Source organism: Henckelia pumila, chromosome 2 (assembly GCF_033568475.1).
Source record: "Henckelia pumila isolate YLH828 chromosome 2, ASM3356847v2, whole genome shotgun sequence".
Taxonomy (NCBI): Eukaryota; Viridiplantae; Streptophyta; class Magnoliopsida; order Lamiales; family Gesneriaceae; genus Henckelia; species Henckelia pumila.
Genome location: NC_133121.1, coordinates 40,553,822 through 40,580,345, shown reverse-complemented (window position 1 = coordinate 40,580,345; position 26,524 = coordinate 40,553,822). Strand labels below are relative to the sequence as shown.

The following is a 26,524-nucleotide window of genomic DNA, read 5'->3' as shown; positions in this document are numbered from 1 at the left end:
GTACCTTTGGAGTTCGGGCTGGAAAATTTCTAGGATACATGGTTACAAGAAGGGTAATCGAAGCTAATCCAGAAAAAGTTCAAGCCATCATTTCTATGAGCTCCCCTAAGAATATACAGGAAGTAAAAAGATTAATAGGAAGAATTACAGCACTGGCCCGATTTATAAGCAGATCGGCAGAAAAAAGCCTACCTTTCTTTAAAGCACTACGAAAGACGAAAGATTTTGAATGGAGTGATGAAAGTGAAAAGGCTTTTTAGGATTTAAAAACCTACTTAAAGCAATTGCCTGTCCTGAATAAGCCTACTCAAGGGGAAGAGTTGTTCCTCTATCTGGTTGTTACTCCTCGAGCAACCAGTTCGGTCCTTGTCAAAAAAGACGGAATGAATCATCAACCCGCATCTTTGTAAGTCACGCCTTGAAGGGACCCGAGCTCAATTACCTAACTCAGGAAAAGCTTGCTCTAGCTCTGGTCATCACAGCGAGAAAATTAAGGCCTTATTTTCTCTCGCACCCTATCACCGTACTCACCAATAGCGTTCTGGGGAAAATTGCAACTAATCTAGATGCATCGGGGAGACTTATCAGGTGGATTATAGAGTTGAGTGAGTACGACATCAAATTTGAACCTCGGACAGCCATAAAAGCTCAAGCCTTAGCATATTTCTTAGCAGAGACAGTTCAGTTAGAACAAGAGGAACTTTGGAAAATTTTTGTAGACGGGTCATCATGTCAATCAGGGAGCAGAGCTGGAGTTGTGATTATCTCACCTTGGGGTGAAGAAACAAATATCTAAATTAGATTGGACTTCAGAGCTTCTAACAACGAAGCAGAATATGAGGCATTATTACTTGGACTCAAGGCAGCACGGAATTTGGGTATTTCTCGGGCTACTCTATATTCCGATTCCCAATTAGCTATTCAGCAGAGCAACGGAAATTTTGAGATCAAAGATGATAAGATGAGGAAGTATGCCAAGGCATTAGACAAAGCCAAGGAAGGATTCACCGAACTGAACTTGGAGCTCATCCCCCGAGCTGAAAACATCAAGGCCGACCATTTGGCTCGCTTAGCCAGTGCCTTGAGTGACCGACCTGACCCCAGTGTTGCAGGTCGGTCGCTCGTATCTCAGCTGGAAACTCTTGATGATATGCTAACTCAAGTACCAAAAGGGGATTGGAGATATGATCTACACAGATATCTAACCGCGAAAGAATTACCAATTGATAATAAAAAAGCTAAGGAGATAAAACGAAGGGCACTTTGTTTCGACATGATAGATCAAATTTTGTTCAAAAGATCCTACTCTCAACCTTTGTTAAAGTGTTTAGGTCCCGACGAAGAAAATTATGTATTACGGGATATTCATGAAGGGTCTTGCGAAAGTCAACTAGGTAGTCTTGCCCTGGCTCGGAAATCCCTTCTTGCTGGTTTCTTTTGGCCTACTATGCGGAAAGACTCTTCAGATCTGGTTCATTCGTGTTATAATTGCCAGAGACATGCTAACTTACAGTGGAGACCCGCATAATATATGAAGGCAGTAGTGGCTGCTTGTCCTTTTGATCAGTGGGGGATGGATATTGTAGGGTCATTCCCTGTTAGCATGGGGCAAAGGAAGTTTTTGTTGGTCGCAGTCGATTACTTTTCCAAATGGGTGGAAGGTGAGCCCCTGTCAAAAATTACAGAGAATGAAGTGCTCAATTTTCTATGGAAAAATATTGTGTGCCTCTTCGGGATCCCTCGCAGGTTAGCATCAGACAATGGAAGACAGTTATGTGGATCCAAAGTCCGAGCATGGTGTCAAGAAATGAAGATCGAACAAGTTTTCACCTCTGTAGCATACCCACAAGGGAATGCACAGGTCGAAGTTACTAACAGAACGATAGTCCAGGCTCTTAAGACACGACTGGATGTAGCCAAGGGCAAGTAGGCGGACGAACTCCATTCCATATTGTGGTCTTACAGAACTACAACTCTATTCGGTACAGGTGAAACTCCTTTCAGTATGGTGTATGGGACTGAAGTTGTTCTCCCAGCAGAAATTGGACAAGAGAGTGCTAGGATAATGGCATATGGAACAAACAATCAAGAACTGCGAGCAATGGATTTGAACTTACTTGTAGAGCTCAGGTCCCGAGCCTCAATTAGGCTCGCAGCCTATCGCAAGCGAATGACCCAGGCCTACAACAAAATAGTATACCCTAAGCTTTTCCAGGAGGGAGACCTGGTTATGTGAAAGATACAACATCCAGGGGAAAGAGGAAAGCTAGAGGCCAAGTATGAAGGCCCATTCAAAGTGATAGGAAAAGCTGGAATAGTTGCATATTACTTAGAAGATGCCCAAGGAGAAAAGGGTAAAAGGCCATGGAATGCTCAGCACTTGAAAAAATACTATCCCTAGTAGCTCAGCTCGGGTCTCGTCATATTATTTATTCTTACTAAGATGGTTCTTAACCAGCCAAGTCTTTTTGCGTTACAGTCAGTCCTGTTTTGTTTACATCAGGGTCAGTCCTATTTTAGCGTCAATTTTGTTTTTGAATGTTGCAAGAGTCAGTTCTGTTTTATGGAACACCCCGTGATTTTTGGTAACATCCTTTACTCAAAGGCCAGGCAGGTCTGGCACTCAAGGACCACATCAGTGGAACTCAAAGCCCAGGCAGGTCTGGCACTCAAGGACCACATCAGTGGAACTCAAAGCCCAAGCAGGTCTTGCACTCAAGGACCACATCAATGGAACTCAAAGCCCAGGCAGATCTAGCACTCAAGGACCACATCAGTGGAACTCAAAGCCCAGGCAGGTCTGGCGCACAAAGTCCACCTCAGTGGGAACTCAAAGCCCAGGCAGGTCTAGCGCACAAAGTCCACCTTAGTGGCACACATCAGTGGAACTCAAAGCTCAGGAAGATCTGGCACTCAAGGACCACATCAGTGGAACTCAAAGCCCAGGCAGGTCTGGCGCACAAATTCCACCTCAGTGGCCCACATCAGTGGAACTCAAAGCCCAGGCGGGTCTGGCACTCAAGGACCACATCAGTGGAACTCAAAGCCCAGGCAGGCCTGGTACTCAAAGTCCACCTCAGTGGCCCACATCATTGGAACTCAAAGCCCAGGCAGGTTTGGAACTCAAAGTCCACCTCAGTGGCCCACATCAGTGGAACTCAAAGCCCAGGCAGGTCTGACACTCAAAGTCCACCTTAGTAGCCCACATCAGTGGAATTCAAATCCCAGGCAGGTCTGACACTCAAATTTCACCTCAGTGGCCCACATCAGTGGAATTCAAAGCCCAGGCAGGTATGGCACTCAAAGTCCACCTCAGTGGCCCACATCAGTGGAATTCAAAGCCCAGGCAGGTCTGGCACTCAAATTCCATCTCAGTGGCCCACATTAGTGGTATTCAAAGCCCAGACAGGTCTGGCACTCAAAGTCCTCCTCAGTGGCCCACATCAGTGGAATTCAAAGCCTAGGCAGATCTGGCACTCAAAATTAGTAATAAGCAAGACTGATGTCAAAAAACCCACATTTTGGTTTGTAATAAAAAAATCCAAGTGTGATTCGATCTCAAGGATTGGAATAGAGCTTAAAGAGCTTATAAAATGTGCTGATTTTCATTCAACCAGTCCGGGAACATGTAGGTCGGGCTTTAATGTTATACAAGGAATTTGATGTTCATCCAGTCCGGGTACATGTAGGCCGAGTCCTTAAAATTTTACACAATAAATCTTATGGCATGTCATCTCGCCAGTCCGGGTACAGGTAGTTCGGGTCCTTAAATTTCCACACTTGGTAAAATTTTTGGCTTGACTATTATTTGCAGTAAAAAGCATATTAATGTAAGAAACCGAGTTGAGTAAAAACATTCAATCACAAAGAGCAATAAAATGTTTTAGCCCGACCTGGGCTACAACCAAAATCACTAACCGCGCAGGTTCTACCATTTAGATCATGTTTTTAAACAGTACATACAACAGGAACAAAAATAATCAAGGAGCGGAGGCATCTTGGAGCATTGAGCTCTGGTCGGGATTTGCTGGCTTCTCTGGCTCGGCCTCCTCTAAATCTTCATCAGGCATGTCATCCAGAGCCTTGGTATAGTCTATGAAAAGGGCGGGGTGCTCGGCCTCTGAGTACCCATTAGACCTGAACTGGGCTAAGCACCCCTTGAAACCCTCATCAAAGAAGGTAGCCGCCTTCTCAGCTATAGCATTAGCAAAATCGGCGGAATTCAAGTACTCCTTTTTCTCGACCTCCTTTGCAGCCTCAAGCTCTTTGGTCAGGGCCCGCGTTTTGCTCTCCAGCTCAATCTTGTCCACCTCTAGCTCAGCAAATTCTGCTATTGGCAGTCTCTAGAGCAGTACGACAGGACTCAACTTCGGCACTCATCCCGACCCGTTCTTCCTCATATTCCTTCTTCATCTCACAAGATTTTCGTGTGAGTTCAGAAATCCAAGCAACGAAGGCCTCCTGGTTCATGGTGTGTTCCTCTCGGGCTTTAAATGCTCGGCTGGTGATCTCTCTTCCCCAGGCTAGAGCCTATGAAAATATAAAGGGTAAATGCCAGCTCGATAAGTGCCAGCTCAGTATACAAGGTAAGATTGAAAAATGCAACTTACCTGCAGGGATGCCAGAGCAAAGTTATGTTCAGCTTCCAAGGTGGGAACCCCTTGAAGGATTTTTAAGTCAGAACGGGAAATCAAGTTCTGCATTATGCCCAGGCACCCTTGGGGGTCGGGCTTTGAGAAAAAAGACATATCTGGAACCCCGGACTGATTAGGCATTCCTTGAGACTCAGCATCAGGTAGGGATTCGAACTCCACTACTGGTTCCTTTCCACGAGCTTGGGACGAGGAACCAATGGGCGGCTGCTGGAGCTCGGGTAGACCAGCGCTGGTTTTTTCTATGGTCTTGGAGGTTTTCTTCTTTGGCGGTTCAGTAGAAGGAGGCTCGGGATGAGTGCTGGCCTCACTATCTTCTATCTTTTTCCTTTTCAAATTCTTGAGGGAAGCTTGGAATTTATCAAGCATGGCAGCAGAGCGGATCCTGTCGTCTGAACAAATAACAAGGCAACAAATAAGATGCATGGGTATCAGTAGCCTAGATAATAGTAGAACGGGTACAGGGGTACTACCTACATCCCCTTCGATCTCTACTCTTTTCCCACTGAAACCGTAATGGCAGAGCAGATCATCCCCGACCAGGTTCTCGATGTCAAAAACTTGAACGGACATGGTGTTGAGAAAGTTTGTAAAGTTATGGGATGGTAGAGCTGGGGGATCAGGAGTGGTGAAATTCATAGTCCAGTTACTTCGGCACTCCCAGGGCTGATTAGGCTTAACAAAGAAATACCTATTGGTCCAACACTTGTGAGAGCTCGGTTTTCCCCTCAAAAATGGGTACTCGGGTCGCATGGAAATGTAAAAATGGCCCGGGATGGTTTTCTTAATTTGAAGGAATTGGATAAAATTTCCTATGTCTAAGGGAATTCTGAAAAAACAGAATAGGACATCTAGGGATAAGATCGAACTAAAGGAGTTCGGGGATAATTGACTCGGACAGATGCAAAAATATTGACAGAGTTGAGAAACACAGTTCGGGATAGGAAATCTCAAACCCATTTTTACTTGATCTAGACTGAAGCTTAAATATTTAGGGGGTGGTTTGTGAGCTCGGTCCTTCCGACCTGGGATCAGGAGGTCAGAACCCTCAGGCATCCCCGATCTCTCCCTAATGAAGGGACCTAGGTCAGGACTTAGATGGGAGGCCAATACCTCAAACCATTGTTTACCCTGGGCGGTTAGGCGGGCTTTGTCCGACCTAAGTCTATGCAGTCGCCTTAATTTTTCCTCTCGAGTCTCGGACAAGTCCAAATCTGAGCTGGAATTATCAGAGTTAGAGGGCTCGGGGTTGTTTTGGGGAAAGTTGGGTGCTTCCACAAAGGCTACTATTTCTCTAACAGAAGTTTCATCTGGGAAGGCATATTAATTAACCTGGTGAAAGGGCGGTAGGACTTACAGGTAAAGGAGCAGTAGCTCGGGATTGACACAAACAAGACGGAAGTAGCAGTCCGGGTCGGGCGAGCTCTCGAAATTTTAACAGCGTAACAGTACAAGAGTGTGAGGTAAAAAATGAAATTTTTACTGACCTATTTATAGAGGAGGTGAATTGATCTAGACCGTTGATTTTACCCTTGATCTACGACTCAGGACGGGACGAGTCAGGGTCTTCTAAGCTTTGGGAGGTGAATCGTCAGTGGGCATCTCGGTCGTTCGTTAAAAGCACATCACGCGGATCCTGATCTGGACCATCTACATGAAACACATTACATGAATTGAATGCTGGGTTGTTCAAGCATAAGTAGTTTGGGGTCCGGACTTCATTCTTGGTCTAAATTCATTCTTCTTTTAGACCAGCTAGGGAGGTACTATTGATACCCCGGGAAATTATTTTAACCCGGACCCGCTCATTATGGGTTTAAGAGGATTGGCCCAATTTTGGGATTATTATTATATAAAAGGTCCAGCCCAGTTTTCTGCCTGTTAGGGCGTGTCAAGAACTGGGCTGCAGTTAATGGGCCGACTCGAGCTGGGGCCCAATGGGTTTGGTATGTTTTCTAGTTCAAGTGGGACTCGAATACATTGAAGATAAGCTTGACCATTGCACAGATATGAATGAGGTAGGGATAAACTCAAGGGCGGACCAATGAATGAAGAGTCCTACTCCAGGACATGCTATAATTCGACTAGGTAACTTACTCTATTTTTCCTATAAATACATGCATTGCTATGGTTGTGTTCATTAATTATTCACTATTCATTATTCATCACTCATTCACTCTTGCTTTTACGTTCACACACCCATACTCTCTCGTTTTCGTATTAATCATACCCTCTGCCTTCAAGACACTGACTTAGGCATCGGAAGGGTCACACCGAAAACTCTTTCTGCGCCCCTTGACCTAGTTGTTTCCTGTGCAGAACATGGTGGTACCCGACCCGACCTGCTTCATTGAAGATTTGGAGGATCCATTCTACCAGACCGAACCCGAGGTAAAATTCCAACATCATCAAACTATATATTATATTCTTTTTTTTAAAATACTACATATTTTATACTCTTATCAAAGGGTGTGTTTAGAAAATACTATGTTCAGGAGGAGATTACGATAAAATCAAGATACCATGCATAAAAATCTGGTAGAATGAAAATTTTAGAGGACAATGAGCTCTCTAATAAGCAATAAAAAGCTCCCTCTCCTCCCAATATAGACAGTGCCCAAGTCCCAATTTAACCAAGTGCAAATCCAAATTAATCCAATGTTTAAATTTATTAATTATTCATTTGCAGTAAAATTTAAAGGTTCATTAATGAAGATATTTCTAAAGTGACACAAATAATTTAAGCTTAGAAAACGTAGTACTTAATAAGCTAATTTTCATAGGCATCTTTTATAGACATTAGGCATATCAATGTGTCTTCCTCACATAGTTGACTAATTTCAAGTACTCCATGCCCCACCTGGAATCTGGCATAAGTACATAGAATGATTCTATTCTTTCATGTTCACAAGATCATACGATGAACTCAAAGACATATGAAGAGAACTATATACATAATTATTAAATCAAAATTAAACTTGATGCAGATGCATGTCCAGAAGCATAATAAATAACACAAAGCATACGTCAAAGAACGTGTAACAGGCAACGTATGTATTACAAAAACATGATTTTCGCTAAATCGTAACAAGAAACACAATAATCTATAGGCTCCCCAAACACAGTACCATACATTTCAATGAGAGAAATAATGCACAATAAAGTTTATCCATTTACGAACTTACAAGATTTGCAAAGAAGTCACTATCAGCACCTATCAACTTTGAGGACATGATGGTCTTGGCATAGTTTACAAGAGAGTCTTTGCCAAGTTTTTCAACATAAATGTACACACGAAAAGCTCAATAAGTTCAAAAGTTTCAAACAAACACAATGTGCTTCAAAGTGATTGATGATAATTTATAATATGTTAAGTATATTTACATGCCATATGGCAACAATCACAGCCTAATCACAACCCCAGATTGTGTCCAAAATATGATTTCTAATGAATTTTTTTTTTCTCTTTGTGAAAGTAAAAGTATTAAGAAATAAAAATTTCGAGAGACAATAAAACCACAACTTGAGCTCTTTTTCACCCTTTTACTGATTCAAAATCCATGACGTAACAAAAAAAAAACACTTCAGAAGGAAGTAATAGCAGCAAAGAATAACCTTGACAGCTAGTTTTCATCAACATATTTGTATGCTTCCCTCATAGCATGCTGCCACAAAATATTGATGCAATTACACAAATCATGAGATGGAAAAGACTGAACATTCATAAACTGAAGAAAATCAATTTAAATTTAATGTGAAATTTAAAATGAGACGCACTTTGTATCCACTAATTATTGATGTTGGGTGAATCTTGTTTCTCACTAAGTCATTTGCTCTCTGTAGAAGCAAATTTGAATGAAGCATAATATTCCCAATGTTCACACTCAAAGAAGTTACAAGAGGCATCAAAGTTTGTTACATCAAAAGCAGCAATAACCTACCTTAAGTAATTCAGCACCTATGATGACCACAAAACTAGTCCCATATCCAACTTCTTTGTCTTGCAGTTCAGCCAAATAAACAAGAACCTGTGATAATATAAAGGTGAATGACAAACAGATATGATAAACTTGCTGAAGAAAGAAAGAATTATTCTCACCTTAGCAGCCGGATGCTCAACTTCCAGCATCTTCAGTATCGTGGCGCCATCATTGGTTATTGTAACATCAACAATATCATCTACAAGCATTTGAAAAGAACCAACTGATCACATAAAAATGGTCCTCCCGCCTTTTAACATAAGAAAGTCATGACCTTTTTCAGATTTCTTAAGGATTCATAATTTCCCAGATTTTCTTTATTACCGAAATAAAAATAGACAAACAAACAAAACACGGAATGATATATCTTTACCATGGAATAAGAAATAAAGAGGAAGACCGATGAATTTGAACCCCTCATGTTCTGCTCAAACCTTAGTCAGAGTCAGAAAAGGCGTCAAAAATCTTTCTTCAAATGGATTTTCTGCATTTTACCAAAAATAAGACAAACAACGTCAAAGATTTTACTTGAGAATGAAACAACAAAACTTACACGTACAGTGATGGTCGTGATAGGACAGCTTTGAGATTCATGTTGTAAACTCGAAATGAAAGTCACCATTGGAGTTGTTAAGGCCTGGGATAGCTGAAATGAGGTCGGACAACTTGTTTTCGGCGATCAATCGGCGACCACGCCGTCGGCGCTAAGCTAGGTCATAGGCGACGGCTTGGGGCTTTGGGTTTGGAGGTTTCCTTTTCTTTCGTTTGTTCTTTCTTGTTTTAAAAGACGGGTAGTATGGGGACCTCGGGTTGCTAATCTCATCTTAGGGCAATTAATGAACAATTAACATTCATTAAACATCAAATAAAGAAACCAAGAGCAAAGTAAAAAAAAAAATTTGTTTTTTTATAAAATCAGTGCCTCGCTCGATCGGTGAAAAACACCCGATCGAGCGAGCACAAATGCTCTGCTCACTGTTCGATAATATTTTGGCCTCGCTCGATCGGGCAACTTCCGCCGATCGAGCGGGCCAAAATATCCAATTCTCTGTTTTGCAAAATTGATGGCCGCGCTCGATCCTGGCTTTTCACAGGATCGAGCGTGCCCTCTGTTTCCAGCAAAACCAGCAATTCATTTTGCTGTCAACCCGATTCCTTCCATTCTAAATCATCAAAACATGGTCCAATACATGATATATATCAATTCCAAAACATGCATATACATATAAACAAGGTCACAAGCATTTATACATGCATTTTATTACATCAAACAAGTCGCTAAAGAATGATAAACGACATAAACTATCTCAAGTTTCATACATGTAATTCAAAACCAACTAGACTAAAGTTTCATGCTTCTAAAGTTCAAGAAATCATCTACAACCCGAGTCCTCATGTGCTAGACTCTCTCCCAGCTATCAATGACGTCGATGACCAGCTCCTGCCCCATCTGTTGTCATGCACACATACAAAACAAGACAACAGCCGGATAAACTCCGGTGAGAAAATATTCTCAGTATAACCAACATATAGAAAGCGTTAAATAAATCATATCGACTCTATTTAAAACTAGACTCAACAAATTGAGTAAATTAACGCTTCGAATAAGAATTGATTCATATAACTTTGTGCCATCAAGATTCGTAAACGATCTTGACATGGATATCCATCTAACGAGTTCGTAAACGACTCGCAAATAAGGTTAACCGCAACCTTGGCATAGAATCGATTCAATATAGCATCATATCAACTCGAATATAAAGATCCACTACCTGAGATGGATCGACAACATCACAATCAAATCAAAAACATAAAAAAGTATGTGGTTTTTGCGGGCCAACTCAAGATTAGTCGTTCTTGAGTTTCAAAGTCCCTACTTCGCGATGTCGTCATTATACCTTCGTTTATCGAGGTTCTGAACTCTTCAAATCTGTGAGATATAAACAAAATAAATATATCAAACTTCAAATCAATCTATCATTTCAGAAACGAGTCAAAACCATCAAGAATTCATCAATCAATCGCATTTCAAACCTCAATCCACTTTCTTTGGTTCAAAGTCGTTGTCTCGAGTCGTTGGCCTTCCAAATTCAACTGAAACTGAAGAATAAAATTCTATAACATTCACATCATCAAAATAGTCCAAAAACTCGATTAAACGGCGTAGCGATTGAAAATTGGTAACCAACGTAATCCCAAAACCATTTCTAAGTTCAAAACCCAATCATACGTATCATACGTATATTCAAGTCAATAACCAGCTGATAAATCATTCAAATCCTCATCTCAATAGCTATAAAAATCGATTAACATGCTGGAATCAAGATTGGATACATGTAATACAAACTTCTCAATCCGATTTCGACATAGAATCGCATATACGTTGATAAACATAATCAAGAACTCAAAATCTGATATCTGCTCCATACTGATTTCGAAATCCAAATAACACAACATAAAAACTTACACGAGATCGAAGCCCTCGTCGTAAGGATTTCAGAACAATTTACGGAATCGAAATCGGATAACCGGTTCAAAAGTTACGGCAAATTGAATCTCAACGTCTCAAAGGAAAATGAAGAAGAACGGACTTTGTTCTGAAAATCTGCATTCATTCCTCAATATACACGTTGCAAGCTGAGTGTTAGAATTAAAATCTGATAACTTTCAACCAATATTGCAATTTAGCCCTCAAGTCTTCAATAATTGCAATTTGGTCCCCAGCCCTTAATTTAATTCAATTTCAATCCTAAATAATTTAAGAATATTAAAATTTAACTCAAAACTCTAAATATTTCCAAATTAAATATACGCGGATTAAAATTAAATAAAGTCGGATTAATATTAATTAATCCCGGGCCTTACATTTCTCCCCCACTAAGACATGATGTAGTGGCCCATATTCAGAATTAACGATAATGAGAAATTATCGTGTGATCAAGTTAGATTTAGTAAAACGTGATTAAGGAGACTTCTAAATGGATAAACGGAGCCCGAAAATAGACCCAAAATGATCAGAAATGGAGGGTCAGACAGATCGGAAGCTCCGAAGTTAGGATCGGACGCTCCGAATGTAATCGGAAGCTCCGATGAACGATAGAAAGCTCCGATCGAATTACGTCATCCATGACGTGTGGTTGATCGAAAGCTCCGAACAGGATCGGAAGCGCCGATCACCCCTATCCGAAGTCAACCAGTGAGATTTTGACACGTGGCAGATGAGGATGTTCGAAAGCTCCGATGGCAGGATCGGACGTTCCGATCAAGGATCGGAAGTTCCGATCGAGGATCGGAGGTTCCGATCGATGCCTATAAATATAAGGCCCGAGGCATTCATTTCTTGCCAATTCCGAATTCTCTCCTTCGCCCTCGTGGCTCTATTTTAGGGCTTTGGGTACTCTTATTTTAGAGTTGGAGTAGGATATTTGTTTTAATATAGTCAGACAATGTCTGACATAGTAGCAGAGCAACGCTCGTGTTGTAGAGCCGTGTTCGAGGCTGTGGATTCGCAGCAGGGGAATTCCCTAGTTGCGGGATAGTCGCCATCAGTTGGCTGACTACGGACGCAGGTATAGCTATGGTCTCCTTAAATTATTTAGGAGTATGCAAGAGCTTAGTTAAGGCTTTTAGAGCTTATTGAATGATGCATGGGTATTTGCATTGTAGACTTGATGATAGGCTTGGAACCTAGAGTGGGACTACTAGGACTGCCTTAGAAAGGTACGTAAGTACTAACTAAGATTGCCAGCGGATATGCATGCTTATATGTTGCATTTTTGTGTTTGCATGTTATTATTGTTATGCGGCATGTGCATATCATCTTGTGCCTGAACATCTGTATATCTTTCGAGATGAGCCAGTTAGGGTTGCTCAGCCCTGTTAGGATGTTTGATATCGAGTACCCTTAGGTACTGATACCTCGAGGACTCCGTGGTCCGCGTACTTGATTCGGGAATGATTGGTTGCACACAGTGGTTAGCTACCCCGATGTGACGAGCTTATATCCCAGGCGCAAGTCTGAGCAGTTCGTATACAGTTATCCCAGATTTGGATACCCTGTCATTTGCATGCATCATATTTGTATGTTTATACGTGCTTTCGTATTGAGCTTAGAGCTCACGTTCAGTATTTTCTGTGTATCTGGATACCCTATTCGACGGGGCAGGTGTAGGTGCAGGATTGAGCACCAAGAGCTTGGAGGAGCCAGTGACCTTGAAGAAAACAGTATTTAGCTATAGGTTTTTATCTAAGTAATTCGATTGAGTTGTATAAATCGAGTTTGTTATACGGTTGTATTCTGCCGGTCTGCTTGTATTTAGTCTTCCGCAGCGATTTTATTTAATGCATGCTTAATTATGCTCTTAACTCTGATTTGGTAGTGGATCCGGGTCGGGTCGCTACATTTATTGGTATCAGAGCTGCATGCAAGGGTTTTAGGAAATTGATAATAAGACTTCTTGATTATCCTTGTAGGATTTATTGAGGCATAGCGAAAGAAGATTTGGTTCTTCATTGCCAAGGGTTGCGGCAGAAGTTTTTACTATAAGGAATGCAGCAGTGATGAGAACACCAGTAGTAGCATATCGATAGATAGACTGACTGTTGTGGGCAGTTCATCATTCGATGCATTGGAATTCTGATCGAAGAATAAATGGATTCCAACCGGGGAAGACTGGAAGAAAAGATCAAGTATATCACGTCAGATACCTCTTAGGGCTTTTTGGAACGAATGGTGTTTAGTAATCCATGTGGTTCCAGTCCTTGAAGATTCTCCACTCGTAGCTGTAGAGTTTGTCAGATAGACCTTTACCAGGGAATGCTTCGAGTGCCTAAAGCATGACAGGTTTCTAGCGTAAGGTCTGTAAACTCGTGTAGAACATGGTTTTACTGGTATTCTTGTATCGATGCTTTTGGTAGGCATACGAAAAACTTCATGTTCAAAAGCATGATTTGGATACAAGAAGAATGCTGATGGTAGATCGTGAGTAGAAGAACTCGACTGACATGCACTGACGCAGAGCATAGCTGGTTAGCTATCACGTGCCATTTCTCTGGAGTTCTTCGCGGGAGGACGGACATGTAGAGAGACTTGGACGGGAGTATGCTTGTATCGATGCGTGTGTCGATTGGAAGCTTCATGCTCAAGGAGTGAAGACAAGTTCGACAATTTTAAATACTGTATTGATGTATTTGTAAACAGTATTTCAGTTGTAATGAATCATCAGAATTTGGTTGTATCATATCAAGTTATTGGATGTACATGTTGTTGTATTTTCGGAATACTGTAATGATATTACATGTGATTGTAATAAAGAAATTGTACAAAATTAAAGTAATGACACATGTGTTACTTATTCAGCAATTCGTGATTGATTGCAAGTAATTTTAAAAAGTTTGGCTTGGAATTAGTTGATTGGTAATCAACTAGGATAGCTCATGGATTTTGAGTAAGCCAGCGGTAACGGATTGACATGGGGTTAGTCTAAGTATTTTCCTAGGATTGACCTAATTAGTCGTTCGACTGGGTTAATGCCATTGACGAGGTAATTCATCTGGGGGCATGAGAATTTTGATCTTGTTTGAAATTTTGAGTCTCGTTCTAGGTTGTTTCCGTAGAACAGTAGCCTGATTGACCTTCATAGGTTGGGAATTCATGATGATAGGATTTCATCAGGAACCAGTTGAGTACATATTGAAAGTTGTGGACTATGATCATGACTAGACATAATAGAGCGCGACCCTATGCCAGTGTTACTCTGGGAGTCTTTTGTACTTCGGAGAATACCTGGAAGCCTTCGTGCTTCAGGATTGGCGGTAGGAAGGCTACCTAGTCTAGAGTTTTGGTAACAGTCACGACGGGGTATGACATTGGATTAGATGCCAGGTTAGGTATCAGCGGTTTAGATATCGACTGACTGTCGTTAGAGATATTGGTTTGTAGTTTTGTCATAAGGACCAGTCTTGGAGGGATTTCCTTGACAAGTGCGTACTCTGAGCAGATAGTTTTAGTCTATTGAATACTGCTAGACTAGTGGATCTAGTCGGGGTTTGGATGCTCTTGTGATAGGGGCTATCCAGGAGATGGGTTTGTAAAATTCCTGAAACATTTGACTCAGGGATGAGTAGTTCTCAGCATTGATGGTTTCCTTCAGTGATAGATTATATCCGATGCTAAGGAGTGTACATGACTATTTGAGGCGTGGGGATAGCGTGATTTATGCCAGTGTACACTTGGTGGTGATTTCAGGTGGGACACCGCGGCAAGTAACCTCAGTCTCGATTTGTTGTAGTCTTAGAAAGAGATATAGTTATCAGGAGCATGTTCAACGATAGTTGAAATCTTTTCGGACTTGTATTGCGGCTTGGATTGAAAAAGTCCTTATGATCATCTTGGATGAAGATAGACAGTGATAGTATGTCTAGATTGGTGCATGTTTAGCACTAGTGACTACTTGTAACTGTTGTCTGACTCTGTCAAAGATGAGTGATTGAATCAGCTGTGATTCTTTTTATTCCAAGTATTTGGGATATGCGGACGTGTGGCAGTGAGATCATCGATATTGATCGAGCCATGAGAGTTTCATTGATTAGTGATTGTCTGATTAGGGTTGATATCGTCAAGCATGGCGAGAGCTACAGTATATCGATTTGATTGATCAGATTATTCCAATCGGTATAGATGGGATATAGTGAATCAAGAAGTACTGGGAATGGTACTTTAAGTATGGTATGCTTTGATATAACGATTCACGTGCATTTAGGAAATTCTTTAGTTGCTAAGGGATCTCCAGGAATGCGGGAATCGAGACTTTTGGATTCTGCGAATCACGAAAGTGATCATTAGTTGGCTCTTGTGATCGTAGATGTTGGTAACGTTGCTTTGGCTACCAGTGACGGATTTTGATCTGAGCATTGCTTGGTGTTAGCAATGAATTATTCAATTTACGGAAATATGATTCAGTGATCATCCCAGGTTTGTCAGTGGACGAATTTTGAAGACTGTTAGTTAGAGTGTTTTGCTTGGGGTGCTTCCAGCAGATTTCTCAAGATTTGTTGTTGAGAGGCGATTCGACAAGTGCTCATGGATTTCAATAAACATTAGCAGGTTAGCATTAGTTGTTTCATGGGATGAAACAACAGCTGAGACTTGTGTTTCTGAGTCTGGCAGGATTGTCTTCACTGAGATCCCAGTGCGTTTTGATATGTTGTGTCATTAAGAGGGTTAGATAACGTAATTGCCGCTAGTATTGATAGATTCTGTGCGGGATCAAGGTGAATTAGTTTGGTTATCCCCGCTAGGGAGCCAAGGATTTGGTTATCTGGAACAGGATAAAACGGAGATTGTTTTCGTCGATACTATCTCTAGTTCCGAGATAGAAGTAAGCATCTGTTATAAGACTACTGCTGAGAATGGTGTTAGTACATCTGGGAGTTTCAGCAGGATGATAGTGAATTTCGAGGCAACGACCTCGAAGGATACATTTAGACAAGAAATTGTGTATAAAGATTTTGTCATCTGATTACTTAGTTGGTGTTCTTTGGGAAACATTCATCGGGCAGAGTGAGTACTGAAAGTACGTACTATGACGCCAGGAATTGTCAGGATTTTGTTGTTATCCATGGAAGGATGACTAATACGATTGAGTAGATGCTATCTAGGATAGCGGGAATCAGATCAAGGTTTATCGCAATCAGTCTAAGGATTTCAGATGGTTAGAGTCATGGCAGTGATGCGATTGCTTTGCGAACTGGTGGCCGGTAGTTTCCATTTCTATTTGCATAAGGTACTGTTTTGAATGATATATTTTATCCTTCGTGATAAAAAGTAACCCACACGAGTTCTTGAAAAAGGGATATCTAGGGTTTGACCGAAAGTCAAATCTAGATCAATTTGTTTTAGAACTTTGCGATAACGTCAAGGGATGCGATGTTACCGTTAGACCAGTGAAATACAATGTGTTGTATCTGGTTTTATCGTGGGCAGCGATGGAGTTCGTGCATGTCTAGAGAATAGCTGATGGCTAGTTACGATCTTAGCAGGAGTGTCATCGCTAAGATTTGTAGGCAGTGTGGCTGATACAGTCGGTAATTTGGACCGAAGGTGCCGTGTTGTTGCAGTTATCGATGGATAACTGACGATAGTCAGCAGTGTTACTCGATTCTCGCAGGATTTCTGATAAGAAGGGAGTGATTTCCAGAGTGATTGTTAAAAGCGTACGAGTTTGAAATCAGTGCGAATTATAAATCGAGTTTATGTTCTGATGTGGTTCAGTGAATGAACAGACCTTGCAGGTTTAGCGAGGTTTGGTCTTGTCGAAGGTTATTTGTCCAGATGTTTTGAACCGGAACTACTAATGAATTGGACGAATGGTTTATACTATAGTCCCGAGGTTTACCTTAGATTTCGAGGACGAAATCCTTTTAAGGTGGTGGGAATGTAGTGGCCCATATTCAGAATTAACGATAATGAGAAATTATCGTGTGATCATGTTAGATTTAGTAAAACGTGATTAAGAAGACTTCTAAATGGATTAACGGAGCCCGAAAATAGACCCAAAATGATCAGAAATGGAGGGCAGACAGATCGGAAGCTCCGAAGTTAGGATCAGACGCTCCGAATGTGATCAGAAGCTCCGATGAACAATCGGAAGCTCCGATCGAATTACATCATCCATGACGTGTGGTTGATCGGAAGCTCCGAACAGGATCGGAAGCGCCGATCACCCCTATCCGAAGTCAACCAGTGAGATTTTGACACGTGGCAGATGAGGATGTTCGGAAGCTCCGATGGCAGGATCGGACGTTCCGATCGAGGATCGGAAGTTCCGATCGAGGATCGGAGGTTCCGATCGAGGATCGGAGGTTCCGATCGATGCCTATAAATATAAGGCCCGAGGCATTCATTTTTTGCCAATTCCGAATTCTCTCCTTCGCCCTCGTGGCTCTATTTTAGGGCTTTGGGTACTCTTATTTTAGAGTTGGAGTAGGATATTTGTTTTAGTATAGTCAGACAGTGTCTGACATAGTAGCAGAGCAGCGCTCGTATTGTAGAGCCGTGTTCGAGGCTGTGGATTCGTAGCAGGGGAATGCCCTAGTTGCGGGATAGTCGCCATCAGTGGGCTGACGACGGACGCAGGTATAGCTATGGTCTCCTTAAATTATTTAGGAGTATGCAATAGCTTAGTTAAGACTTTTAGAGCTTATTGAATGATGCATGGGTATTTGCATTGTAGACTTGATGATAGGCTTGGAACCTTGAGTGGAACTACTAGGACTGTCTTAGAAAGGTACGTAAGTACTGACTGAGATTGCCAGCGGATATGCATGCTTATATGTTGCATTTTTGTGTTTGCATGTTATTATTGTTATGCGGCATGTGCATATCATCTTGTGCCTGAACATCTATATATCTTTCGAGATGAGCCAGTTAGGGTTGCTCAGCCCTGTTAGGACGTTTGATATCGAGTACCCTTAGGTACTGATACCTCGAGGACTCCGTGGTCCGTGTCCTTGATTCGAGAATGAGTGGTCGCACACTATTCATCACTATTCATTATTCATCACTCATTCACTCTTGCTTTTACATTCACAAACCCATACTCTCTCGTTTTCGTATTAATCATACCCTCTGTCTTCAAGACACTGACTTAGGCATCGGAAGGGTCACACCGAAAACTCTTTCTGCGCCCCTTGACCTAGTTGTTTCCTATGCAGAACTTGGTGGTACCCGACCCGACCTGCTTCATTGAAGATTTGGAGGATCCATTCTACCAGACCGAACCCGAGGTAAAATTCCGACATCATCAAACTATATATTATATTCTTTTTTTTAAAATACTACATATTTTATACTCTTATCAAAGGGTGTGTTTAGAAAATACTATGTTCAGGAGGAGATTACGATAAAATCAAGATACCATGCATAAAAATCTGGTAGAATGAAAATTTTAGAGGACAATGAGCTCTCTAATAAGCAATAAAAAGCTCCCTCTCCTCCCAATATAGACAGTGCCCAAGTCCCAATTTAACCAAGTGCAAATCCAAATTAATCCAATGTTTAAATTTATTAATTATTCATTTGCAGTAAAATTTAAAGGTTCATTAATGAAGATATTTCTAAAGTGACACAAATAATTTAAGCTTAGAAAACGTAGTACTTAATAAGCTAATTTTCATAGGCATCTTTTATAGACATTAGGCATATCAATGTGTCTTCCTCACATAGTTGACTAATTTCAAGTACTCCATGCCCTACCTGGAATCTGGCATAAGTACATAGAATGATTCTATTCTTTCATGTTCACAAGATCATACGATGAACTCAAAGACATATGAAGAGAACTATATACATAATTATTAAATCAAAATTAAACTTGATGCAGATGCATGTCCAGAAGCATAATAAATAACACAAAGCATACGTCAAAGAACGTGTAACAGGCAACGTATGTATTACAAAAACATGATTTTCGCTAAATCGTAACAAGAAACACAATAATCTATAGGCTCCCCAAACACAGTACCATACATTTCAATGAGAGAAATAATGCACAATAAAGTTTATCCATTTACGAACTTACAAGATTTTCAAAGAAGTCACTATCAGCACCTATCAACTTTGAGGACATGATGGTCTTGGCATAGTTTACAAGAGAGTCTTTGCCAAGTTTTTCAACATAAATGTACACACGAAAAGCTCAATAAGTTCAAAAGTTTCAAACAAACACAATGTGCTTCAAAGTGATTGATGATAATTTATAATATGTTAAGTATATTTACATGCCATATGGCAACAATCACAGCCTAATCACAACCCCAGATTGTGTCCAAAATATGATTTCTAATGAATTTTTTTTTTCTCTTTGTGAAAGTAAAAGTATTAAGAAATAAAAATTTCGAGAGACAATAAAACCACAAGTTGAGCTCTTTTTCACCCTTGTACTGATTCAAAATCCATGACGTAACAAAAAAAAACACTTCAGAAGGAAGTAATAGCAGCAAAGAATAACCTTGACAGCTAGTTTTCATCAACGTATTTGTATGCTTCCCTCATAGCATGCTACCACAAAATATTGATGCAATTACACAAATCATGAGATGGAAAAGACTGAACATTCATAAACTGAAGAAAATCAATTTAAATTTAATGTGAAATTTAAAATGAGACGCACTTTGTATCCACTAATTATTGATGTTGGGTGAATCTTGTTTCTCACTAAGTCATTTTCTCTCTGTAGAAGCAAATTTGAATGAAGCATAATATTCCCAATGTTCACACTCAAAGAAGTTACAAGAGGCATCAAAGTTTGTTACATCAAAAGCAGCAATAACCTACCTTAAGTAATTCAGCAGCTATGATGATCACAAAACTAGTCCCATATCCAACTTCTTTGTCTTGCAGTTCAGCCAAATAAACAAGAACCTGTGATAATATAAAGGTGAATGACAAACAGATATGATAAACTTGCTGAAGAAAGAAAGAATTATTCTCACCTTAGCAGCCGGATGCTCAACTTCCAGCATCTTCAGTATCGTGGCGCCATCATTGGTTATTGTAACATCAACAATATCATCTACAAGCATTTGAAAAGAACCAACTGATCACATAAAAATGGTCCTCCCGCCTTTTAACATAAGAAAGTCATGACCTTTTTCAGATTTCTTAAGGATTCATAATTTCCCAGATTTTCTTTATTACCGAAATAAAAATAGACAAACAAACAAAACACGGAATGATATATCTTTACCATGGAATAAGAAATAAAGAGGAAGACCGATGAATTTGAACCCCTCATGTTCTGCTCAAACCTTAGTCAGAGTTAGAAAAGGCGTCAAAAATCTTTCTTCAAATGGATTTTCTGCATTTTACCAAAATTAAGACAAACAACGTCAAAGATTTTACTTGAGAATGAAACAACAAAACTTACACGTACAGTGATGGTCGTGATAGGACAGCTTTGAGATTCATGTTGTAAACTCGAAATGAAAGTCACCATTGGAGTTGTTAAGGCCTGGGATAGCTGAAATGAGGTCGGACAACTTGTTTTCGGCGATCAATCGGCGACCACGCCGTCGGCGCTAAGCTAGGTCATAGGCGACGGCTTGGGGCTTTGGGTTTGGAGGTTTCCTTTTCTTTCGTTTGTTCTTTCTTGTTTTAAAAGACGGGTAGTATGGGGACCTCGGGTTGCTAATCTCATCTTAGGGCAATTAATGAACAATTAACATTCATTAAACATCAAATAAAGAAACCAAGAGCAAAGTAAAAAAAAAAATTTGTTTTTTTATAAAATCAGTGCCTCGCTCGATCGGTGAAAAACACCCGATCGAGCGAGCACAAATGCTCTGCTCACTGTTCGATAATATTTTGGCCTCGCTCGATCGGGCAACTTCCGCCGATCGAGCGGGCCAAAATATCCAATTCTCTGTTTTGCAAAATTGATGGCCGCGCTCGATCCTGGCTTTTCACAGGATCGAGCGTGCCCTCTGTTTCCAGCAAAACCAGCAATTCATTTTGCTGTCAACCCGATTCCTTCCATTCTAAATCATCAAAACATGGTCCAATACATGATATATCAATTCCAAAACATGCATATACATATAAACAAGGTCACAAGCATTTATACATGCATTTTATTACATCAAACAAGTCGCTAAAGAATGATAAACGACATAAACTATCTCAAGTTTCATACATGTAATTCAAAACCAACTAGACTAAAGTTTCATGCTTCTAAAGTTCAAGAAATCATCTACAACCCGAGTCCTCATGTGCTAGACTCTCTCCCAGCTATCAATGACGTCGATGACCAGCTCCTGCCCCATCTGTTGTCATGCACACATACAAAACAAGACAACAGCCGGATAAACTCCGGTGAGAAAATATTCTCAGTATAACCAACATATAGAAAGCGTTAAATAAATCATATCGACTCTATTTAAAACTAGACTCAACAAATTGAGTAAATTAACGCTTCGAATAAGAATTGATTCATATAACTTTGTGCCATCAAGATTCGTAAACGATCTTGACATGGATATCCATCTAACGAGTTCGTAAACGACTCACAAATAAGGTTAACCGCAACCTTGACATAGAATCGATTCAATATAGCATCATATCAACTCGAATATAAAGATCCACTACCTGAGATGGATCGACAACATCACAATCAAATCAAAAACATAAACAAGTATGTGGTTTTTGCGGGCCAACTCAAGATTAGTCGTTCTTGAGTTTCAAAGTCCCTACTTCGCGATGTCGTCATTATACCTTCGTTTATCGAGGTTCTGAACTCTTCAAATCTGTGAGATATAAACAAAATAAATATATCAAACTTCAAATCAATCTATCATTTTAGAAACGAGTCAAAACCATCAAGAATTCATCAATCAATCGCATTTCAAACCTCAATCCACTTTCTTTGGTTCAAAGTCGTTGTCTCGAGTCGTTGGCCTTCCAAACTCAACTGAAACTGAAGAATAAAATTCTATAACATTCACATCATCAAGATAAGTGTTTCAGCTTAGCTATCGAATATCAAAATAGTCCAAAAACTCGATTAAACAGCGTAGCGATTGAAAATCGGTAACCAACGTAATCCCAAAACCATTTCTAACTTCAAAACTCAATCATACGTATCATATGTATATTCAAGTCAATAACCAACTGATAAATCATTCAAATCCTCATCTCAATAGCTATAAAAATTGATTAACATGCTGGAATCAAGATTGGATACATGTAATACAAACTTCTCAATCCGATTTCGACATAGAATCGCATATACGTTGATAAACATAATCAAGAACTCAAAATCTGATATCTTCTCCATACTGATTTTGAAATCCAAATAACACAACATAAAAACTTACACGAGATCGAAGCCCTCGTCGTAAGGATTTCAGAACAATTTACGGAATCGAAATCGGATAACCGGTTCAAAAGTTACGGCAAATTGAATCTCAACGTCTCAAAGGAAAATGAAGAAGAACGGACTTTGTTCTGAAAATCTGCATTCATTCCTCAATATAAACGTTGCAAGCTGAGTGTTAGAATTAAAATCTGATAACTTTCAACCAATATTGCAATTTAGCCCTCAAGTCTTCAATAATTGCAATTTGGTCCCCAGCCCTTAATTTAATTCAATTTCAATCCTAAATAATTTAAGAATATTAGAATTTAACTCAAAACTCTAAATATTCCCAAATTAAATATACGCGGATTAAAATTAAATAAAGTCGGATTAATATTAATTAATCCCGGGCCTTACATTTCTCCCCCACTAAGACATGATGTAGTGGCCCATATTCAGAATTAACGATAATGAGAAATTATCGTGTGATCAAGTTAGATTTAGTAAAACGTGATTAAGGAGACTTCTAAATGGATAAACGGAGCCCGAAAATAGACCCAAAATGATCAGAAATGGAGGGTCAGACAGATCGGAAGCTCCGAAGTTAGGATCGGACGCTCCGAATGTAATCGGAAGCTCCGATGAACGATAGAAAGCTCCGATCGAATTACGTCATCCATGACGTGTGGTTGATCGAAAGCTCCGAACAGGATCGGAAGCGCCGATCACCCCTATCCGAAGTCAACCAGTGAGATTTTGACACGTGGCAGATGAGGATGTTCGAAAGCTCCGATGGCAGGATCGAACGTTCCAATCAAGGATCGGAAGTTCCGATCGAGGATCGGAAGTTCCGATCGATGCCTATAAATATAAGGCCCGAGGCATTCATTTCTTGCCAATTCCGAATTCTCTCCTTCGCCCTCGTGGCTCTATTTTAGGGCTTTGGGTACTCTTATTTTAGAGTTGGAGTAGGATATTTGTTTTAGTATAGTCAGACAGTGTCTGACATAGTAGAAGAGCAGCGCTCGTGTTGTAGAGCCGTGTTCGAGGCTGTGGATTCGCAGCAGGGGAATGCCCTAGTTGCGGGATAGTCGCCATCAGTTGGCTGACTACGGACGCAGGTATAGCTATGGTCTCCTTAAATTATTTAGGAGTATGCAAGAGCTTAGTTAAGGCTTTTAGAGCTTATTGAATGATGCATGGGTATTTGCATTGTAGACTTGATGATAGGCTTGGAACCTAGAGTGGGACTACTAGGACTGCCTTAGAAAGGTACGTAAGTACTAACTGAGATTGCCAGCGGATATGCATGCTTATATGTTGCATTTTTGTGTTTGCATGTTATTATTGTTATGCGGCATGTGCATATCATCTTGTGCCTGAACATCTGTATATCTTTCGAGATGAGCCAGTTAGGGTTGCTCAGCCCTGTTAGGACGTTTGATATCGAGTACCCTTAGGTACTGATACCTCGAGGACTCCGTGGTCCGCGTCCTTGATTCGGGAATGATTGGTTGCACACAGTGGTTAGCTACCCCGATGTGACGAGCTTATATCCCAGGCGCAAGTCTAAGCAGTTCGTATACAGTTATCCCAGATTAGGATACCCTGTCATTTGCATGCATCATATTTGTATGTTTATCCGTGCTTTCGTATTGAGCTTAGAGCTCACGTTTAGTATTTTATGTGTATCTGGATACCCTATTCGACGGGGCAGGTGTAGGTGCAGGATTGAGCACCAGGAGCTTGGAGGAGCCAGTGACCTTGAAGACAACAGTATTCAGCTATAGGTTTTTATCTAAGTAATTCGATTGGGTTGTATGAATTGAGTTTGTTATCCGATTGTATTCTGCCGGTCTGCTTGTATTTAGTCTTCCGCAGCGATTTTATTTAATGCATGCTTAATTATGCTCTTAACTCTGATTTGGTAGTGGATCCGGGTCGGGTCGCTACATTTATTGGTATCAGAGCTGCATGCAAGGGACTTAGGAAATTGATAATAAGACTTCTTGATTATCCTTGTAGGATTTATTGAGGCATAGCGAAAGAAGATTTGGTTCTTCATTGCCAAGGTTTGCGGCAGAAGTTTTTACTATAAGGAATGCAGCAGTGATGAGAACACCAGTAGTAGCATATCGATAGATAGACTGACTGCTGTGGACAGTTCATCATTCGATGCATTGGAATTTTGATCGAAGAATACATGGATTCCAACCAGGGAAGACTGGAAGAAAAGATCAAGTATATCACGCCAGATACCTCTTAGGGCTTTTTGGAATGAATGGTGTTTAGTAATCCATGTGGTTCCAGTCCTTGATGATTCTCCACTCGTAGCTGGAGAGTTTTTCAGATAGACCTTTACCAGGGAATGCTTCGAGTGCCTAAAGAATGACAGGTTTCTAGCGTAAGGTCTGTAAACTCGTGTAGAACATGGTTTTACTGGTATTCTTGTATCGATGCTTTTGGTAGGCATACGGAAAACATCATGTTCAAAAGCATGATTTGGATACAAGAAGAATGCTGATGGTAGATCGTGAGCAGAAGAAGTCGACTGACATGCACTGACGCAGAGCATAGCTGGTTAGCTATCACGTGCCATTTCTCTGGAGTTCTTTGCGGGAGGACATGTAGAGAGACTTGGACGGGAGTATGCTTGTATCGATGCGTGTGTCGATTGGAAGCTTCATGCTCAAGGAGTGAAGACAAGTTCGACAATTTTAAATACTGTATTGATGTATTTGTAAACAGTATTTCAGTTGTAATGAATCATCAGAATTTGGTTGTATCATATCAAGTTATTGGATGTACATGTTGTTGTATTTTTGGAATACTGTAATGATATTACATGGGATTGTAATAAAAAAATTGTACAAAATTAAAGTAATGACACATGTGTTACTTATTCAGCAATTCGTGATTGATTGCAAGTAATTTTATAAAGTTTGGCTTGGAATTAGTTGATTGGTAATCAACTAGGATAGCTCATGGATTTTGAGTAAGCCAGTGGTAACGGATTGACATGGGGTTAGTCTAAGTATTTTCCTAGGATTGACCTAATTAGTCGTTCGACTGGGTTAATGCCATTGACGAGGTAATTCATCTGGGGGCATGAGAATTTTGATCTTGTTTGAAATTTTGAGTCTCGTTCTAGGTTTTTTTCGTAGAACAGTAGCCTGATTGACCTTCATAGGTTGGGAATTCATGATGATAGGATTTCATCAGGAACTAGTTGAGTACATATTGAAAGTTGTGGACTATGATCATGACTAGACATAATAGAGCGCGACCCTATGCCAGTGTTACTCTGGGAGTCTTTTGTACTTCGGAGAATACCTGGAAGCCTTCGTGCTTCAGGATTGGCGGTAGGAAGGCTACCTAGTCTAGAGTTTTGGTAACAGTCACGACGGGGTATGACATTGGATTAGATGCCAGGTTAGGTATCAGCGGTTTAGATATCGACTGACTGCCGTCAGAGATATTGGTTTGTAGTTTTGTCATAAGGACCAGTCTTGGAGGGATTTCCTTGACAAGTGCGTACTCTGAGCAGATAGTTTTAGTCTATTGAATACTGCTAGACTAGTGGATCTAGTCGGGGTTTGGATGCTCTTGTGATAGGGGCTATCCAGGAGATGGGTTTGTAAAATTCCTGAAACATTTGACTTGGGGATGAGTAGTTCTCAGCATTGATGGTTTCCTTCAGTGATAGATTATATCCGATGCTAAGGAGTGTACATGACTATTTGAGGCGTGGGGATAGCGTGATTTATGCCAGTGTACACTTGGTGGTGATTTCAGGTGGGACACCGCGGCAAGTAACCTCAGTCTCGATTTGTTGTAGTCTTAGCAAGAGATATAGTTATCAGGAGCATGTTCAACGATAGTTGAAATCTTTTCGGACTTGTATTGCGGCTTGGATTGAACAAGTCCTTATGATCATCTTGGATGAAGATAGACAGTGATAGTATGTCTAGACTGGTGCATGTTTAGCACTAGTGACTACTTGTAACTGTTGTCTGACTCTGTCAAAGATTAGTGATTG

At 40.5% G+C, this 26,524-nt stretch overlaps 3 protein-coding genes across 3 annotated transcripts; 1 reads left to right on the top strand and 2 right to left on the bottom strand.

Moving 5' to 3' along the window:
• Nucleotides 1-38: 38 nt before the first annotated feature.
• On the top strand, nucleotides 39-2,236 carry LOC140877534 (uncharacterized). The gene is made up of 5 exons (XM_073281073.1): nucleotides 39-243; nucleotides 303-684; nucleotides 802-1,471; nucleotides 1,568-1,922; nucleotides 1,989-2,236. The coding sequence occupies exons 1-5, from the start codon at nucleotides 39-41 to the stop codon at nucleotides 2,234-2,236; spliced, it is 1,860 nt and encodes a 619-aa protein (XP_073137174.1).
• A 5,186-nt stretch (nucleotides 2,237-7,422) lies between these two features.
• Nucleotides 7,423-8,841, bottom strand: LOC140877533 (T-complex protein 1 subunit alpha-like). Its single transcript, XM_073281072.1, has 6 exons — nucleotides 8,752-8,841; nucleotides 8,594-8,680; nucleotides 8,430-8,489; nucleotides 8,278-8,317; nucleotides 7,838-7,944; nucleotides 7,423-7,512 (listed from the first exon to the last, which is right to left on the bottom strand). Exons 1-6 carry the CDS (start codon nucleotides 8,839-8,841, stop codon nucleotides 7,423-7,425), a joined length of 474 nt encoding a protein of 157 aa, XP_073137173.1.
• Nucleotides 8,842-18,797: 9,956 nt separating this feature from the next.
• On the bottom strand, nucleotides 18,798-20,215 carry LOC140877532 (T-complex protein 1 subunit alpha-like). The gene is made up of 6 exons (XM_073281071.1): nucleotides 20,126-20,215; nucleotides 19,968-20,054; nucleotides 19,804-19,863; nucleotides 19,652-19,691; nucleotides 19,213-19,319; nucleotides 18,798-18,887 (listed from the first exon to the last, which is right to left on the bottom strand). The coding sequence occupies exons 1-6, from the start codon at nucleotides 20,213-20,215 to the stop codon at nucleotides 18,798-18,800; spliced, it is 474 nt and encodes a 157-aa protein (XP_073137172.1).
• Nucleotides 20,216-26,524: the final 6,309 nt, after the last annotated feature.

Coding starts and splice junctions, on each gene's coding strand:
- LOC140877532 (XM_073281071.1), bottom strand. CDS start 20,215: ATGCTTGTAGATGATATTGTTGATGTTACAATAACCAATGATGGCGCC. Junction 19,864..19,967: donor TAGCTGCTGAATTACTTAAG/GTAGGTTATTGC, acceptor TTGCTTCTACAG/AGAGAAAATGACTTAGTGAG. Junction 19,320..19,651: donor CAAATACGTTGATGAAAACT/AGCTGTCAAGGT, acceptor GAGCTTTTCGTG/TGTACATTTATGTTGAAAAA.
- LOC140877533 (XM_073281072.1), bottom strand. CDS start 8,841: ATGCTTGTAGATGATATTGTTGATGTTACAATAACCAATGATGGCGCC. Junction 8,490..8,593: donor TAGGTGCTGAATTACTTAAG/GTAGGTTATTGC, acceptor TTGCTTCTACAG/AGAGCAAATGACTTAGTGAG. Junction 8,318..8,429: donor CAATAATTAGTGGATACAAA/GTGCGTCTCATT, acceptor ATTTTGTGGCAG/CATGCTATGAGGGAAGCATA.
- LOC140877534 (XM_073281073.1), top strand. CDS start 39: ATGGTTACAAGAAGGGTAATCGAAGCTAATCCAGAAAAAGTTCAAGCC. Junction 685..801: donor TTCTTAGCAGAGACAGTTCA/GTTAGAACAAGA, acceptor TATCTAAATTAG/ATTGGACTTCAGAGCTTCTA. Junction 1,923..1,988: donor ACGACTGGATGTAGCCAAGG/GCAAGTAGGCGG, acceptor TATTCGGTACAG/GTGAAACTCCTTTCAGTATG.